This window comes from Mastacembelus armatus, chromosome 20, assembly GCF_900324485.2.
Source record: "Mastacembelus armatus chromosome 20, fMasArm1.2, whole genome shotgun sequence".
NCBI lineage: Eukaryota > Metazoa > Chordata > Actinopteri > Synbranchiformes > Mastacembelidae > Mastacembelus > Mastacembelus armatus.
The window spans coordinates 15,356,247-15,372,339 of record NC_046652.1 but is presented as its reverse complement, the minus strand read 5'-3'; the positions used below and the strand labels follow the sequence as shown (position 1 = coordinate 15,372,339).

Sequence of the window (16,093 nt, the reverse complement as noted above, 5' to 3'; positions counted from 1 at the left end):
AATACATTAGTACTTCTGCTGAGGTAAAGGATGTAAATTATTCTGCCACCATTGCCTATGTTCATTCATGTATGACATTATTCATAATTATCTGGAGTTAGCTACAATAATAATTACATTTTATGGCAGCAAGAAAACAGAAGCTACATTTTCTTCTATTTTATTTTCTTCAGTGTCTGTAAGATTGCTGTATGCTTTAAACAATGCTTTGTTGTAATGTAAAATATTATGGGCGTTTAACATACAAAGTATAAATAATGAAATAAGGATCTCATTGAAAGGTTTTTTTTTGTTTTCTACTAAATACATATTACATGTAAACAAACAGATAGATAGCACACAGGTCTACTTTGCTGAATAATATATTTGAATTTGGGAACATCCTAGGATTTGTGCTTCTATATTTAGGAAATTTAATGATTTATCTGTTCTATGTACTTCCTAATTGATTTTGTTCTGTTTATAATGATTGTGTTCTAGGGCTTTGTATCGAAAGCCACAGGACAGTTGTTTGAAAACAAGGACTGAAGTTTGAAAAACCTGTATGAAACCAGGAGAGTGCTTTTTTGTTTTCCTCACCTCACAGTGTGGTTGGCAGCATCAGGATCCCTCGCAGACACCGTCTTCATCACTGTGCCGATCTCAGTGTCCTCTGGCAACTCTATGTAGTACGCTGGCAAGTCAAACACTGGAGGCTCATCCACATCCTCCACACTCACATGCACGATTGTGACATCCTTGAAGGGCCCGCGGTGGTGGAAGGCCAGGTCCAGATGTGTATTGGCACCTTCCACCTTTAGAGTGTAACTGGGTTTGTTTTCAAAGTTCAGTGGCTGGTGGGAGAAAATACACAAATCTATTAAACAGATGACACCTTTCATGGTTACTAAACTGAGTTTTAAAACAAAACAAAAGTGTAGAAATTAATTTAGACACTTTGTGTAGTTGTCAGTAAAAGAATTCAAGAAATATTTGAATTTTTCCTCCATGACTCTCTTCATTCGAGGTATATTACAGTAAAATATCCACTAAAAGATCACTAGAGGAAGTAATAAGTCATGTTATTTATTTTACTGCTTAATTAACCAAGCGACACTAAAAATGATTTGTAGACAGCACTTCATTGAGTGCGATTTTTCCACAAATGAAACTTGATTTTTGAGTCAAGTTTTGTGACCATATCCATCCATCCATCCATCCATCCATCCATCCATCCATCCATCCATCCATCCATCATCTGTACCCCCTTAGTCCTAACCAGGGTCCCGGGGATCAGCTGGAGCCTATCCCAGCTCTCTTTGGGTGAAAGGCAGGGGTCCACCCTGGACAGGTCACCAGTCCATCACAGGGCCACATAGAGACAAACAACCTCACACACTCACACTCACTCCTATGGGCAATTTAGAGTCACCAATCAACCTGACATACATGTTTTTGGACTGTGGGAGGAAACCAGAGTACGTGGAGAAAACCCACACAAGCACAGGGAGAACATGCAAACTCCACACAGAAAGGCCCCTTATGGGTTTCAAACCAGGAACCTTCTTGCTGTGAGGCCACCGTGTTGCACCCCAAACTTTTTTCTTATTTTAAATTCATGAAATAATGTCATATATATTTTTATGTAGTCTTGGTTTCCTTGTGTACCTTTTTCACTGTGATGATACCAAAAAGGTTGGTGGGGTCAGTGCTTATGTCAAAGGTGTCCCTTCCATCTCCATCAATGATGCTGTACTTCATCTCAGCGTTGACACCAGTGTCTCTGTCCTTTGCCCAGATTCGACCCACTACTGAACCCACAGGAACCGACTCTGGGACACTCATCTGGTATAGCCCTGTGGAAAAAAAAAAAACCCTGTCATACAGTTTTGTTTTATTGTCTGTTTTATTCTTCTACCCTCTAGAGGGAGCCAGGCCTCTTCCATCACCTGCACAACTATAGCTCTGCTCTTAAAATCACATCACAGGCAGCCTAAAATAAATTGCTCCATAAACACCTCACAATTGGGTTATATACTGTCTCACGGGTCGGCTTGAATTTCATCTACCATTTAACCTCAAAGAGGAAGTGACAGTTGACCAATTTGTGGCGCTCCCTGCAGTCCAAAGTGAAATGCCTGTACATTGTGCTTGACAGAGGGGAATCCCTGAAGCTCTTCACAGTCGATCAAAGTTTCATCGAAGTAATGGTGCTAATTGGTGAGAGACTAGTAATGGGAGAGGATGGCAACAGCGGTGCTGGGTGTTTTCTTTGTCTAGGAGTGAAGCTGCCCATCAGCCCTGCTGAGATGACCACAGACAACTAGCCAACCCCTGACCTCAAGAGAACAGTAATGAGAAGAGCAGAAGTGGGGATATTCAAAGAGACAGCACGCAGCGACTGGAGGCTAAAGGGAGGAGAGGAAAGAGGCCAGGGGGTAAATGACTGGGGACTGGTGGCAAGAAATGGACAGAGGGAGAAGGTCGCAAGGGCCACTAAAAGAAAAAAAGTGGATAGATGTGGTTTTGTGCAGTAGGGGATTTATTCTCAGTGGAGCTACCAATGCAAAACAGTCTGTTAGGTTAAGTCACAGTGAGTTTATGTCACTTTGGGTATACGGGTTCACACATGGCATTCAGATGCTGCAGTCCCATTTTATTTCATGATACACTGCTGCTATACTGAAGATACTGTACATGCAGACATTCCCAGTTCAAACACACTTACAAGGCAAACTGCAATTCAACACACTGTTTTTTTTAATTCAGTACTTCAGGATCATTTGAGGACACTAAGTTAAGTTTTGTCTTTAAACAGTGTTGTAGATTTAACAATGCAGTTTAAGTCAACAATGAACAGTAAAGGGTAAGCATTTAATCATTTTAACGCTAGAGTGTGTTCATAATATTTATTATAAAGGCTAAAATAAAAACACTGTGCAGGGACCATTTCAAGGCTACATGCTTGTCACCGCTGCTTACAGATTCTCTGATGTAAAGTTTTGATGCTTTTCTGTTTTGTTTAGACACCAGGAGATGGTAAAAGAAAATTTTGACTATTTTCTGACTGTTGAAAGATTATTTGATTAATTAAACAATAATTACAGACGAATCTACAATGTCATAACTGAGCATTTTTTAGTTGCACACTGTAGAATATTAATATATGGTATGTCACAATACATATCTCTGCACCTCTGGGTGCCTTATTTCTTTACTTTTGAGAGGAAGTATCTGAAGCATTTAAGGTGTAAGTACAAAGCTGGAATGGAAAAGGGTGATGTGTGTAGAGAGAACAAAGAAAAACACAAAAAAAGAGGGAAATAATGCAAAGTACAGGAAGAAGAAATTATAGACTGCCTTTACTTTGGTCAAACATGGGTGGGTTGTCATTGACGTCACTGAGTGTGATGTTGACAGTGGTGGTGCCAGCGAGCCCCCCCAGCTGGCCGCCCATGTCCTTGGCTTGGATGACCACAGTGTAATTTTCTCTGGTTTCCCGGTCCATGTCTGCCAGGGACACACGGACCATTCCTGAGGAATGAAACCAAGAGAGAGTGAGGGCAGCTAAACACAGAAGCAGGGGGTGAGTAAAAGGTCAGCAATACAATACTGGTGACACAGAATTGGGTCACATGTCCAGGCAATGGTGTCTTGGAACAAGGCAGTTGGAATATTGTCATGCTATTAAATAGCTCAGTAGGTAGTCATCATCCCACAGATTTTCAGTGTCATCATTATGAAAGTTACATCCTTAAATTTAAGCATGGCAACTACTCAGTTACATATAAACATTAAAACATGTTGGTTAGGTTTATGCAATAAAATGTCTCAGTTAGGTTTAGGCATTAAAACGTCTTGGTTAGGTTTAGGCATTAAAACGTGTGGGTTAGATGTAGGCATTACAATGTTTTGGTTAGGCATTAAAACGTCTTGGTTAGGTTTAGGCATTAAAATGCCTTGGTTAGGTTTAGGCATTAAAACGTCTCAGGTTTAGGCATTAAAACATCTTGGTTAGGTTTAGGCATTAAAATGTGGGTTAGGTTTAGGCATTAAAACATCTTGGTTAGGTTTAGGCATTAAAATGTGGGTTAGGTTTAGGCATTAAAACATCTTGGTTAGGTTTAGGCATTAAAATGTGGGTTAGGTTTAGGCATTAAAACGTCTGTTAGGTTTAGGCATTAAAACATCTTGGTTAGGTTTAGGCATTAAAATGTGGGTTAGGTTTAGGCATTAAAATGTCTGTTAGGTTTAGGCATTAAAACGTCTGTTAGGTTTAGGCATTAAAACGTCTGTTAGGTTTAGGCATTAAAATGTCTCAGGTTTAGGCATTAAAACATCTTGGTTAGGTTTAGGCATTAAAATGTGGGTTAGGTTTAGGCATTAAAACGTCTGTTAGGTTTAGGCATTAAAATATCTCAGGTTTAGGCATTAAAATATCTCAGGTTTAGGCATTAAAACATCTTGGTTAGGTTTAGGCATTAAAATGTGGGTTAGGTTTAGGCATTAAAACGTCTGTTAGGTTTAGGCATTAAAATATCTCAGGTTTAGGCATTAAAACATCTTGGTTAGGTTTAGGCATTAAAACGTCTTGGTTAGGTTTAGGCATTAAAATGTGGGTTAGGTTTAGGCATTAAAACGTCTGTTAGGTTTAGGCATTAAAACATGTCGATTAGGTTTAGGCATTAAAACATCTTGGTTAGGTTTAGGCATTAAAATGTGGGTTAGGTTTAGGCATTAAAATGTCTGTTAGGTTTAGGCATTAAAATGTGGGTTAGGTTTAGGCATTAAAACGTCTGTTAGGTTTAGGCATTAAAATGTCTCAGGTTTAGGCATTAAAACATCTTGGTTAGGTTTAGGCATTAAAATGTGGGTTAGGTTTAGGCATTAAAACGTCTGTTAGGTTTAGGCATTAAAATATCTCAGGTTTAGGCATTAAAACGTCTGTTAGGTTTAGGCATTAAAATGTCTCAGGTTTAGGCATTAAAACATCTTGGTTAGGTTTAGGCATTAAAATGTGGGTTAGGTTTAGGCAATAAAACGTCTGTTAGGTTTAGGCATTAAAACATGTCGATTAGGTTTAGGCATTAAAACATCTTGGTTAGGTTTAGGCATTAAAATGTGGGTTAGGTTTAGGCATTAAAACGTCTGTTAGGTTTAGGCATTAAAATATCTCAGGTTTAGGCATTAAAACATCTTGGTTAGGTTTAGGCATTAAAACATCTTGGTTAGGTTTAGGCATTAAAATGTGGGTTAGGTTTAGGCATTAAAATGTCTGTTAGGTTTAGGCATTAAAATGTGGGTTAGGTTTAGGCATTAAAACGTCTGTTAGGTTTAGGCATTAAAATGTCTCAGGTTTAGGCATCAAAACATGTTGGTTAGGTTTAGGCATTAAAATGTGGGTTAGGTTTAGGCATTAAAACGTCTGTTAGGTTTAGGCAAAATGTCTCAGGTTTAGGCATTAAAACATCTTGGTTAGGTTTAGGCATTAAAATGTGGGTTAGGTTTAGGCATTAAAACATCTTGGTTAGGTTTAGGCATTAAAACATGTCGATTAGGTTTAGGCATTAAAACATCTTGGTTAGGTTTAGGCATTAAAATGTGGGTTAGGTTTAGGCATTAAAACGTCTGTTAGGTTTAGGCAAAATGTCTCAGGTTTAGGCATTAAAACATCTTGGTTAGGTTTAGGCATTAAAATGTGGGTTAGGTTTAGGCATTAAAACATCTTGGTTAGGTTTAGGCATTAAAACATGTCGATTAGGTTTAGGCATTAAAACATCTTGGTAAGGTTTAGGCATTAAAACGTCTGTTAGGTTTAGGCATTAAAACGTCTGTTAGGTTTAGGCACTAAAACATGGGTTAGGTTTAGGCATTAAAATGTCTGTTAGGTTTAGGCATTAAAACAAGTTGGTTAGGTTTAGGCATTAAAACATGTTTGTTAGGTTTAGGCATTAAAACGGGTTAGGTTTAGGCATTAAAACGTCTGTTAGGTTTAGGCATTAAAACATGTTGGTTAGGTTTAGGCATTAAAACATGGGTTAGGTTTAGGCATAAAAAACGTCTGTTAGGTTTAGGCATTAAAACGTCTGTTAGGTTTAGGCATTAAAACATGTTGGTTAGGTTTAGGCATTAAAACATGGGTTAGGTTTAGGCATAAAAAACGTCTGTTAGGTTTAGGCATTAAAACGTCTGTTAGGTTTAGGCATTAAAACATGTTGGTTAGGTTTAGGCATTAAAACATGGGTTAGGTTTAGGCATAAAAAACGTCTGTTAGGTTTAGGCATTAAAACGTCTGTTAGGTTTAGGCATTAAAACATGTTGGTTAGGTTTAGGCATTAAAACGTCTGTTAGGTTTAGGCATTAAAACATGTTGGTTAGGTTTAGGCATTAAAACATGTTTGTTAGGTTTAGGCATTAAAACATGTTGGTTAGGTTTAGGCATTAAAACACGTTTTAGGTTTAGGCATTAAAACGTCTGTTAGGTTTAGGCATTAAAACATGTTGGTTAGGTTTAGGCATTAAAACATGTTTGTTAGGTTTAGGCATTAAAACATGTTGGTTAGGTTTAGGCATTAAAACACGTTTTAGGTTTAGGCATTAAAACGTCTGTTAGGTTTAGGCATTAAAACATGTTGGTTAGGTTTAGGCATTAAAACATGTTTGTTAGGTTTAGGCATTAAAACGTGTCGGTTAGGTTTAGGCATTAACGTGTTGGTTAGGTTTAGGCATTAACGTGTTGGTTAGGTTTAGGCATTAAAACGTCTGTTAGGTTTAGGCATTAAAACATCTTCGTAAGGTTTAGGCATTAAAACGTCTGTTAGGTTTAGGCATTAAAACGTCTGTTAGGTTTAGGCACTAAAACATGGGTTAGGTTTAGGCATTAAAATGTCTGTTAGGTTTAGGCATTAAAACAAGTTGGTTAGGTTTAGGCATTAAAACATGTTTGTTAGGTTTAGGCATTAAAACGGGTTAGGTTTAGGCATTAAAACGTCTGTTAGGTTTAGGCATTAAAACATGTTGGTTAGGTTTAGGCATTAAAACATGGGTTAGGTTTAGGCATAAAAAACGTCTGTTAGGTTTAGGCATTAAAACGTCTGTTAGGTTTAGGCATTAAAACATGTTGGTTAGGTTTAGGCATTAAAACATGGGTTAGGTTTAGGCATAAAAAACGTCTGTTAGGTTTAGGCATTAAAACGTCTGTTAGGTTTAGGCATTAAAACATGTTGGTTAGGTTTAGGCATTAAAACGTCTGTTAGGTTTAGGCATTAAAACATGGGTTAGGTTTAGGCATTAAAACGTCTGTTAGGTTTAGGCATTAAAACATGTTGGTTAAGTTTAGGCATTAAAACGTGTCGGTTAGGTTTAGGCATTAACGTGTTGGTTAGGTTTAGGCATTAACGTGTTGGTTAAGTTTAGGCATTAAAACGTGTCGGTTAGGTTTAGGCATTAACGTGTTGGTTAGGTTTAGGCATTAACGTGTTGGTTAGGTTTAGGCATTAACGTGTTGGTTAGGTTTAGGCATTAAAACGTCTGTTAGGTTTAGGCATTAAAACATGTCGGTTAGGTTTAGGCATTAAAACATGTTGGTTAGGTTTAGGCATTAAAACATGTTGGTTAGGTTTAGGCATTAAAACACGTTTTAGGTTTAGGCATTAAAACGTCTGTTAGGTTTAGGCATTAAAACATGTTGGTTAGGTTTAGGCATTAACGTGTTGGTTAGGTTTAGGCATTAACGTGTTGGTTAGGTTTAGGCATTAAAACGTGTCGGTTAGGTTTAGGCATTAAAACATGTTGGTTTACGCATTAACGTGTTGGTTATGCTATAAGTTGAAATCAGTCTGTTTTCATAGCAAAATTCATACAAGTTTTCACTGTAAGAAAAACTCTCAAGTACTCTCAGTCCTTGAAAAGTAATCATTGAAAAAAACCTGAGCTGGTGTCCATTGTGACTAAATTTGAATCAGAGCCTTGGTTTAAAAATGTGGTTTTGTACAGAGAAGAATGAATTTTCAACTCCTCATATAAAGCTGTGTTTGCACGGCATGTAACCCACCTTAACCCGTGCTCAACCTTCAATGAAATCTGATTCAGTTCACTCGTCCTGCTCTCTGTGCAGCATCTGTCCACTCTTATTGACCGTGTATAATTACTAAAAGCAACCATACATAGACAACAAACACCTGGCACAGTCCAAACAAGGTCAACTTATATTTTGTGTTGAAGAGGGGAAAAAAAGAGTAACACGGCTGAGACTTTGAGCTATATTTGTTCAAGTTTTACATGGCATTTCACATCAACAAAAACCTCACTGCTATGCTTCAGAGAGGTTGATTGACTAGCTATAGAGCTACTTGGGTTTCAGTGATGGATGAACCTAAAGTCTGAGTGGGTGGCTGATAGGCGACACAGCCTGTGAGATTTGGTAACAGATTTCAGTGCTGACAAACAAGAAAATGAGGCAGCTGTGGTAAACAATAGGCAGTGACTCTGCTTTTAGGAAACTGAAGGGTTTTTGGATATGATGGCTTACATTGTGAAAATTGTTACCATGTGCTCCAGTGTAGGAATTAGATGAATTATTAAAGGTTGTTGGGTTTTAGCGGCTTACACACACATACAGTATTGGTTTTTTTTTTTCAGTTTTATATTTATGCTATATATACTTTTTTTTTACTAAATACAGAAATGCATTGAGTGTGATGCTGACTGAAAAGTTGGAAAATATATTTAAAAAAGAAATCACTAAAAAGTAAAGTTGTAATTTGTGTATTTGATTTACAGTAAACAGTCCAAAGCATGCAGAATCACTGACATGGTTCTTTAAAGACAAATTGTGACTGGTCTTATATCTTTTGAATCTCTGAGCTTTCTCATATAGGGAAGTTTTTTGAACCACATCACTTTACAGTGCAGGACTGCCTGCATACTTCGGTCTTTATTTTCAACAGAGAAGTCACACATTGAGCTTTTTAGTCAAAAGGGCTTGTGTCAGAAGTTTGTGTCACTGCAAGTAACAGCAAAAGACTGCCATATTTCAAACAAGTGTTACATAGTCTTATAGCAACAACCAGAGTCATGCTGAGCTTCCCACATCCAGAGCTGGTTCTTATATACAGAGGCTTAATGTGTGGACTGTGAAAATCAGATGTGGTGTATTTACTGTTAATAAATTCTGACAATCAGTGTTAAGTTTGACTCCATCTGGTCATGTGACATCATTCATATTTATTCCAAATTCACATGGTTCCTATAAAAGAATTAAAGTGGCTGTTGAATTTGAAAATTCATGTTTATGTAATGAATAGTAAAGTTGGTTTCCCTCATTACAGACTGGGTGTTTTAGAGGATGGTTTGCATCATGCATGCAGTCGTACCGGTCTTGGCATCCACTGAGAAATATGGTTGGCCTTCCAGGATGCTGTAGACCACACGAGCACTGTTGCCATATGTGGGGTCATCTGCATCTGTAGCAGTCAGCTGGATCACAGATGTTCCTTAGTAAAAAATAAATGAATAAGTAAGGTAAAGGAGAGAAGGAGTTCCAAAATGAGAGCAAAAGGAGGAGAGGGAAGGGTAGATGGGAGATGAGGAGAAAGGGAGATGCCAATTATTTATGCCAATATAACTGCATCAAAAATGAATAAATAAAAAATATTTTGGGTGGGGTTTTTCTATCTCTGGTTAGAATAAACTATGCCTATTTACTTCAAAGTAACCAGAAAAGTAGATTTATGAACCTTGGTTGAGGCAGATGAGGAGGAGTCTAAGAACAAATTAGAATAATATCTCTGCATGACTATTTTGTCATTGTTCTTAATAGCTGCAAACTTATAGCTGCAATATTAAAACAACCACTATCAGTTTAATTTCTGTCTTCATACATCTGTGTGCTTTTATTTCTTCTTCTAATTACCTATTTTTGACATTTCAGGGACAGTTGCCTGGTAGGGTCCATCTAGAAATCTTGGCTCATTATCGTTAATGTCCTGGATCTTGACGATAAACTCAGACTCGGGCTCCAGAGGCCGGTCCGTCAGGCGATTGCGGGCCTGGGCACGGAGCACATACTGAGCCTTCACCTCTCGGTCCAGCCTCTGGATGGCATGGATGTCCCCTGTGCTGTCATCGATGGTGAACGTGGTACCTGCACCCTCACCTGTCAGGATGTACTTAATGGAGCCATCGCCTTTGTCCATGTCTGAGTGGAGCTGAAGAGATGTTTACAGAGTGAAAAAATGTTTATTCTATAATGCATATTCCCAAAGAAAAGATTCACTTTTGGAGACAGGAAACAACTCAAACATTACCAGCTTTTCAAATCAGTGACCAAACTACTAGTGCATTGGTCAAAAAAAAGTAACCGTTTTTAGAACAATGCAGCATAGTAATCCCAAACATACAGACAAGTTAACAAAATCTATATGCGGAATATAGAAAATGACCAGAAAAGCTATCCTTTAAATAAAGGAATATATGATAAGTTTAGGCTTGTTTATCTAATTAACCCTTGTCCTCAGTATAGCAACTAGTCTGTTTTAATACAGTTTGTCTGATAACAAAGTTAATAATCACATATTAAAACTGAAAATTGGCAGCAGTTGCTTCAAACCAAATTTACTGTACTGAAGGACAAAGCCAATACAGAAAAAAACATACCAATATTACAATATTTCCTATTTAAGATATTTTGTTCTTTGTTCAGCTTAATATATTACAGATATAGCTGCCTTCAGTGGAAATTTAGTTAACATTCCTTTAAATTAGGGTTTACATAATTTTTTTATTCTGAATATTTGTTGCTAATTCAATAAAAGACATACATACGATTGCAGTGTCAACATATTCCCTTCTATAGATATGCATTAATTCTAGAACCTCCAGGGTGGTGGGTGGTTATAAAGGTACCTTAACACTGTAGCTGCAAGTAGACGTCTAATCACAGTTTACACCACCTATGTTTCCATGGGCCCTGCAGTGCAATCAGAAGCATTTTGTGGCCTGTGAGAGCAAATGCCAGCCTGTTGATGTGCAATCACTCCTCACTTTGTAGTTAGAGGGGCTCTGCGTATGATGAGTACTTACTACCATCACACTGGCAGAGGGCAATTAAATGCCCCCATTGACATCTGTCTTGTATATAATCAACAGGCATGCACAGCGAGTACACCACTGAAAAAAAACTCCCCCATCTGACTCTAAATACACACTCTATTCAAATGACTTGCCTTGGCCTTTTGTCATCTGGTCCAATAAGTGAAATGCTAAAAGTTTGCAGCTATGGTTATTATTCTGGTGATAGTTCAGCAGCAATCTTCACAATAACTACCATTCCCAAGCAGCAGACAATGCAGCTTTTCTTATCTCTTCAGACAGCATGCCCACCTGCACTCTCTCTTGCAAAGTGCCATGCAACCCAGCTCTGCCCAGAATAGATTTTCTAATCAACACCCTATTGTGGGCTTTGGCCCCATGTCTCATGGTAATATATCTTAAGTTGGTACCTTCCCTTCGCCTCATCTGCCGTCTTCTGTACTGATCCTTCCTTTCCACCCAAACCAATGAAAGAAGGAAGCTTAACACTCGGGTTATCAATTATTTGCTCCGTCTTAGCCCTAGAAAGCCCTAATACTCCAACATCCCCACAGCTCTGAATACTAAGTTCCAGAGGGGGCAAGGTGGCTTGAGCTGATGGTTAAAAACCTAAGGACCAGGCTATAGTACAGCTTTCTCCTGTCAAATGGGTAGCAACCCAGTCTGTTAAAACCACCTACTTCATTCAGCTTGAAAAAAAAAATTGGATGGATGGCTGGGAAAAGAATCATTCAAGAAATGTTTAATGGGACAAAATAACAAGTAAAATAGAAGTGATAGTATGGATTTTTTTTTATATTACATTGGCATATACAATATTATATTTTACAGCTCTGGCAGCACTATAAATACATACATATATACATACATATATATCTATATCTATATAGATATAGATATTTAGATATATAGATATATATATATAGATACACTATCGCTCAAAAGTTTGGGATCACATACTTCAAGTTCTAGCTCTCAATTTTTCAAGATAATCTGATGAGATGTCACCCTATGCTTCCTGGAGTATCTCCCACAAAATGGACTGGCTTGATGGAGTCTTCCTCCGTACCATATGGTCAAGCTACTCCCACAACAGCTCATGTTCAGTCAGCTCATTCGGACTGGATAAGTGTGGTCGGATGGTAACAAAGGGAGGGAAGGTTGTCAGTACTTAAGAAATTGAACTGCCAGAAGGCAGGCGGACGTTGAGGAAAGCTACAAGTACCTTGGAATCCCACAGGCAAGAAGAAGCCACAAGGACAGCATCCACAGTCAAATACCTATAGATAGTAAGCTAAGTCCTAAGAAGACAGCTAAATGGGAAGAACAAGGTCCAAGCTAACAACAACTACGCCCTGCTGGTCATCAGATACACTGCTGTCATAATAAGCTGGCCAAAAGAGGAGATAGAGGCCACTGATGTCAAGACAAGGAAGCTCTTCACAATGCATTGAGGGTTTCACCCCAAATCCAGCATCCTGAGACTGTACACTAAGAGGACGGAAGGAGGTCGAGGACTGGTGAGCATCAGAGCCACCATCTGAGATGAAACAGTAAAAATCCGGAGGATAACCCAGAGTGATGGAATACTTAGTGAATATCTCAGACAACAGAAGCACGAAGCAGAAGAAGAGGAGCAAGAACCATCATGGCAGGACAAACCTCTGCACAGTATGTATCACCATATATCAGATATGGTCAAAGGTGAACCTACAGCAAAGCTCTGACTCTGTTTTATTTGTTTTCTATTGTATGCATATATATATATATATATATATGTGTGTGTGTGTGTGTGTGTGTTTATAAATGAATATATATATCGCATAATTTGCTCAGAAGTAAAAAGAAATTTTCCTCCACATTATACAAAGCTTTATTTCATTTGCTTAGTGTTCAGATACCACCTTCTGCTGTATGTTAGGCCAACAGCTTCATTTACTGTGCTGGCTAGTTTACGAAATTAATGTTAATGACTACAGCTGATAAAATCTGAACATGAGAGCCTTACTAAAAGTACCAATTATGCCCATTATTTTTTGGGCTCCAGCTCAAGCTCCGTAAAAATAAAATGCTTCACCAAAAAAAAAAAAAATTTTTTTGTGGTGTAATGGCAATTGCCATTGTCATTTGAAAAACCATTTGTGTCTGTCCACTGATGACGATTGGCCCCACAACTATATTGATCAAATGTTCAATTCACTTTAGAAACTAAGCCATCAAAGTGCTCCTTTGTGAGTGTCCCTCCCGTCTTCTTTTCAGACTGTGCCAGTTGTGTTGCAGATGTGCTGCCCACTTCTGTGCTTCAGGACCAATTGATCGAAGCCTCAGTTTGAGTCAAATAATTCAATCACTGCTGCCTGGCTTTGCTTTGCTTCAAAGTGAACAGAAGCTAGGATGTGTAAGTATGGACACAATACATTCAAGGAATAGGAATCTGCTATTTTTAACAGGAATTGAAATTTGCCTCTTTTGACTTATCTTTTCTTTGTCATACGTGTACTCAAAGCAGACTTTGACCTTGAGGATGCTGGGCTGCCTTATAGCTCTTTTAGTTTGAAAGCTATACTTGAAATCTATTTGCAACACCTAAATTGAGCCTCCTTTCACTTAGAGGTGCACCAAATGGAAAGGTCATGCAGCCCCAATGCTAAGCCAGAAGGGTCTTCCTCATACATTTATGTGTGTGCATATACAGAATACTCTTTCTTTTAATTTAACAATACCTTCATGAAGGGAGAGTTGATCACAGGACTGGTATATTTGACTAAATCATTTTTAGCTAGGTGTACCTAACAAATTGCCAACTGATGTATGTGTGCATGTTCATGCAGTACAGCATGTAATCGACACTGACCTTTCCAATATAAAGTGGTTCCAGTCCAGTGTACTCCTCCAGGACAAAGAACTGGTTCCACACCCAGCCTCGCTTGATCCTGTGGAGCAGTGCTGAGCTGCCTGTGTTGTCCTCCTTTGAGGACTTACCCAAAAGGCTGTGAGGCATAAGGGTCAAAACGCAGAGGGCCACAGGCAGTAAGGTACTGGTAAATGCTCGAAGCTGTAATAGGTCTCCCATTGTGAAATAAAGTTTTGAAGAATGGTTCTCTTTCTTCATGAATGCTGTCCTCTGGTTTCTTTCTTCTTGGCTGCTTTTAGTGTCCTGGAAGAGGAAAAAAAAAAACATTTAACAGTTGCATCTCAGAGTTATGTCCTTTTGGACACCTGAAGATGACACAAAGCTCTACCAGTTTTTTCTTGTGGGTCTGTGCTTGTTCAGGTGAGGTGCTTCTCTTACACTGTAGAAGTGGTAGAAGTGCATGATGGAGGAGTAATAAGCAAAGAATTGGCACATTTTCATGTGTAAAACACAAATAAGTATAGTCTATAAAACAATCTTATGATTCTATGAATATATCAGCATAAACATAATTGATTTCTTTTTGCTGGAACTACAGAAATTTGCTTAAAACTTTTAGTGAAAAGGCAACTAATGTCACTGGTTGCAGCATGGAGGAGAAATCAGAAATGATACCACCATTTCACATTGTTGGGTGATAAAAAGGGTAACAACAATCTTTTTTCTTCCTTTTCCTGTCATGGAGTGGTGAGCTCCTTCACACCTCCTGTAAAAGGCCCAGGGGTGTGATGTTCTGAGATTATGTGTTTCTGTTAACACCCCTGCTCAGCTTTACCCACATCATGCTCTACAAGTTCCTTTCGATGCTGCACACCAGTCATTACAAGGATACTGTGTATTTTTTTTAAATAAATATCTTAGATTTTGAGTGTCTCTGTGGTTGGATTGGCATAGCTGCTGAATGTTATGGCTTTAAATACTATCTATTAATACTATTACCATTTTTATACAAACATCATAGGAATCTTTAACCTCAGCCAGGTCAGTTTGTCAAATTTGTTTTCAGAAGATGCTTGTTAAGGTAACACATCGATTTAATCTAATCAGGACTTTTTCACCTGCAGTGAACAGTACCTACAGCATGCTGTCTCTGCCATCTGCATCTTGATTTTATGTATTAAGGGGACAGCCACATCTGCTCTGTCTTCCTGCATTAACGAGCTTAGGGAAAATAGACAAATTTTACGGTCAAAAGGCAGCGTGAAAGCAGAGTGGGAGTGGAAAAGAAAAGCAAAGAGGCTGTTAGCAAGTGGAGAATGGAAAGTTGTGACTGTTAAAAAACAGACAGAAAGAGAGACTGTTTGACTCATTGGTTGACTCCATTATGTTTTGTAAGAGAGAGTGCATTGTGCTGCTGTAGACTGTCTGAATGGCCAAACTCAGTTAATCATTGTTGAAGACACACAAAAGGCAGGGAAGGAGGGCGGATGTAGGGGGCTGGGGGGAGGGGGCGTGGCTGCATTGTAAGCAATAGGCTTTGCCGAGTGTGTGTGTGCATGCACTTATGTGTGTTGTATTTCTGCAGGGGCAAACTCTACAATGGCTGCTTGGCAGGATGGCTGACGCTTGACCTTGCTGCTTCCCTCTTTTCTTTCTATTCAAGCTGCCTTGTTGCAAGTATGGAGTAAAATGAGCTCTCAGTTCTTCGCTTACAGACCCCTGGCCTCCTTTCTCAGCTCCTCCCCTCAAAGGTCACAGCTTGCATTTGAGCATTTTGTTCCGTTTTGTTGTATCTAATGAGGTCACATGCTATGTAATTGTGCTGGCAAAACATTTCACACATCTTCTTTCCTGCTAATCTTCTGACATTTTACTGTTTAAAGAAAAAGCAGCTGCCACACAGTCTGGATTGAAGGGATTGAAGCTGAAGGGATGAGGAATGAGGTGGAGGGTGGAGGATGGAGCAATCACATGAAAAAGCTTTACTAAGGCGAAGAGTTATTTTCCCATCAGGTTGAAACATACCTCCCAGTTTAAAATCTGCCTTTATACTCTAAAAGAAAATGGGGAAAAGAGGAAAAGATAAAAGTCAGAATGGCTAAGGAGGTGCAAGAATATCCAAGTGTTATGTTTGTTTTGAAAAGCAGGAAAGGCAGAAGTAAGAAATGA

General features: G+C 38.6%; 1 protein-coding gene across 1 annotated transcript in view; it reads right to left on the bottom strand.

Moving 5' to 3' along the window:
* Window positions 1-16,093, bottom strand: part of LOC113121843 (cadherin-20) — a 55,967-nt gene that overhangs the window by 12,611 nt on the left and 27,263 nt on the right. The window contains exons 2-7 of the mRNA XM_026292681.2: window positions 13,925-14,227; window positions 9,893-10,187; window positions 9,354-9,473; window positions 3,346-3,513; window positions 1,648-1,835; window positions 580-833 (exon numbers count right to left, since the gene is read on the bottom strand). Coding sequence (XP_026148466.1) covers window positions 580-833; window positions 1,648-1,835; window positions 3,346-3,513; window positions 9,354-9,473; window positions 9,893-10,187; window positions 13,925-14,227 — 1,328 coding nt within the window. The remainder of the gene's footprint in view (window positions 1-579; window positions 834-1,647; window positions 1,836-3,345; window positions 3,514-9,353; window positions 9,474-9,892; window positions 10,188-13,924; window positions 14,228-16,093) is intronic.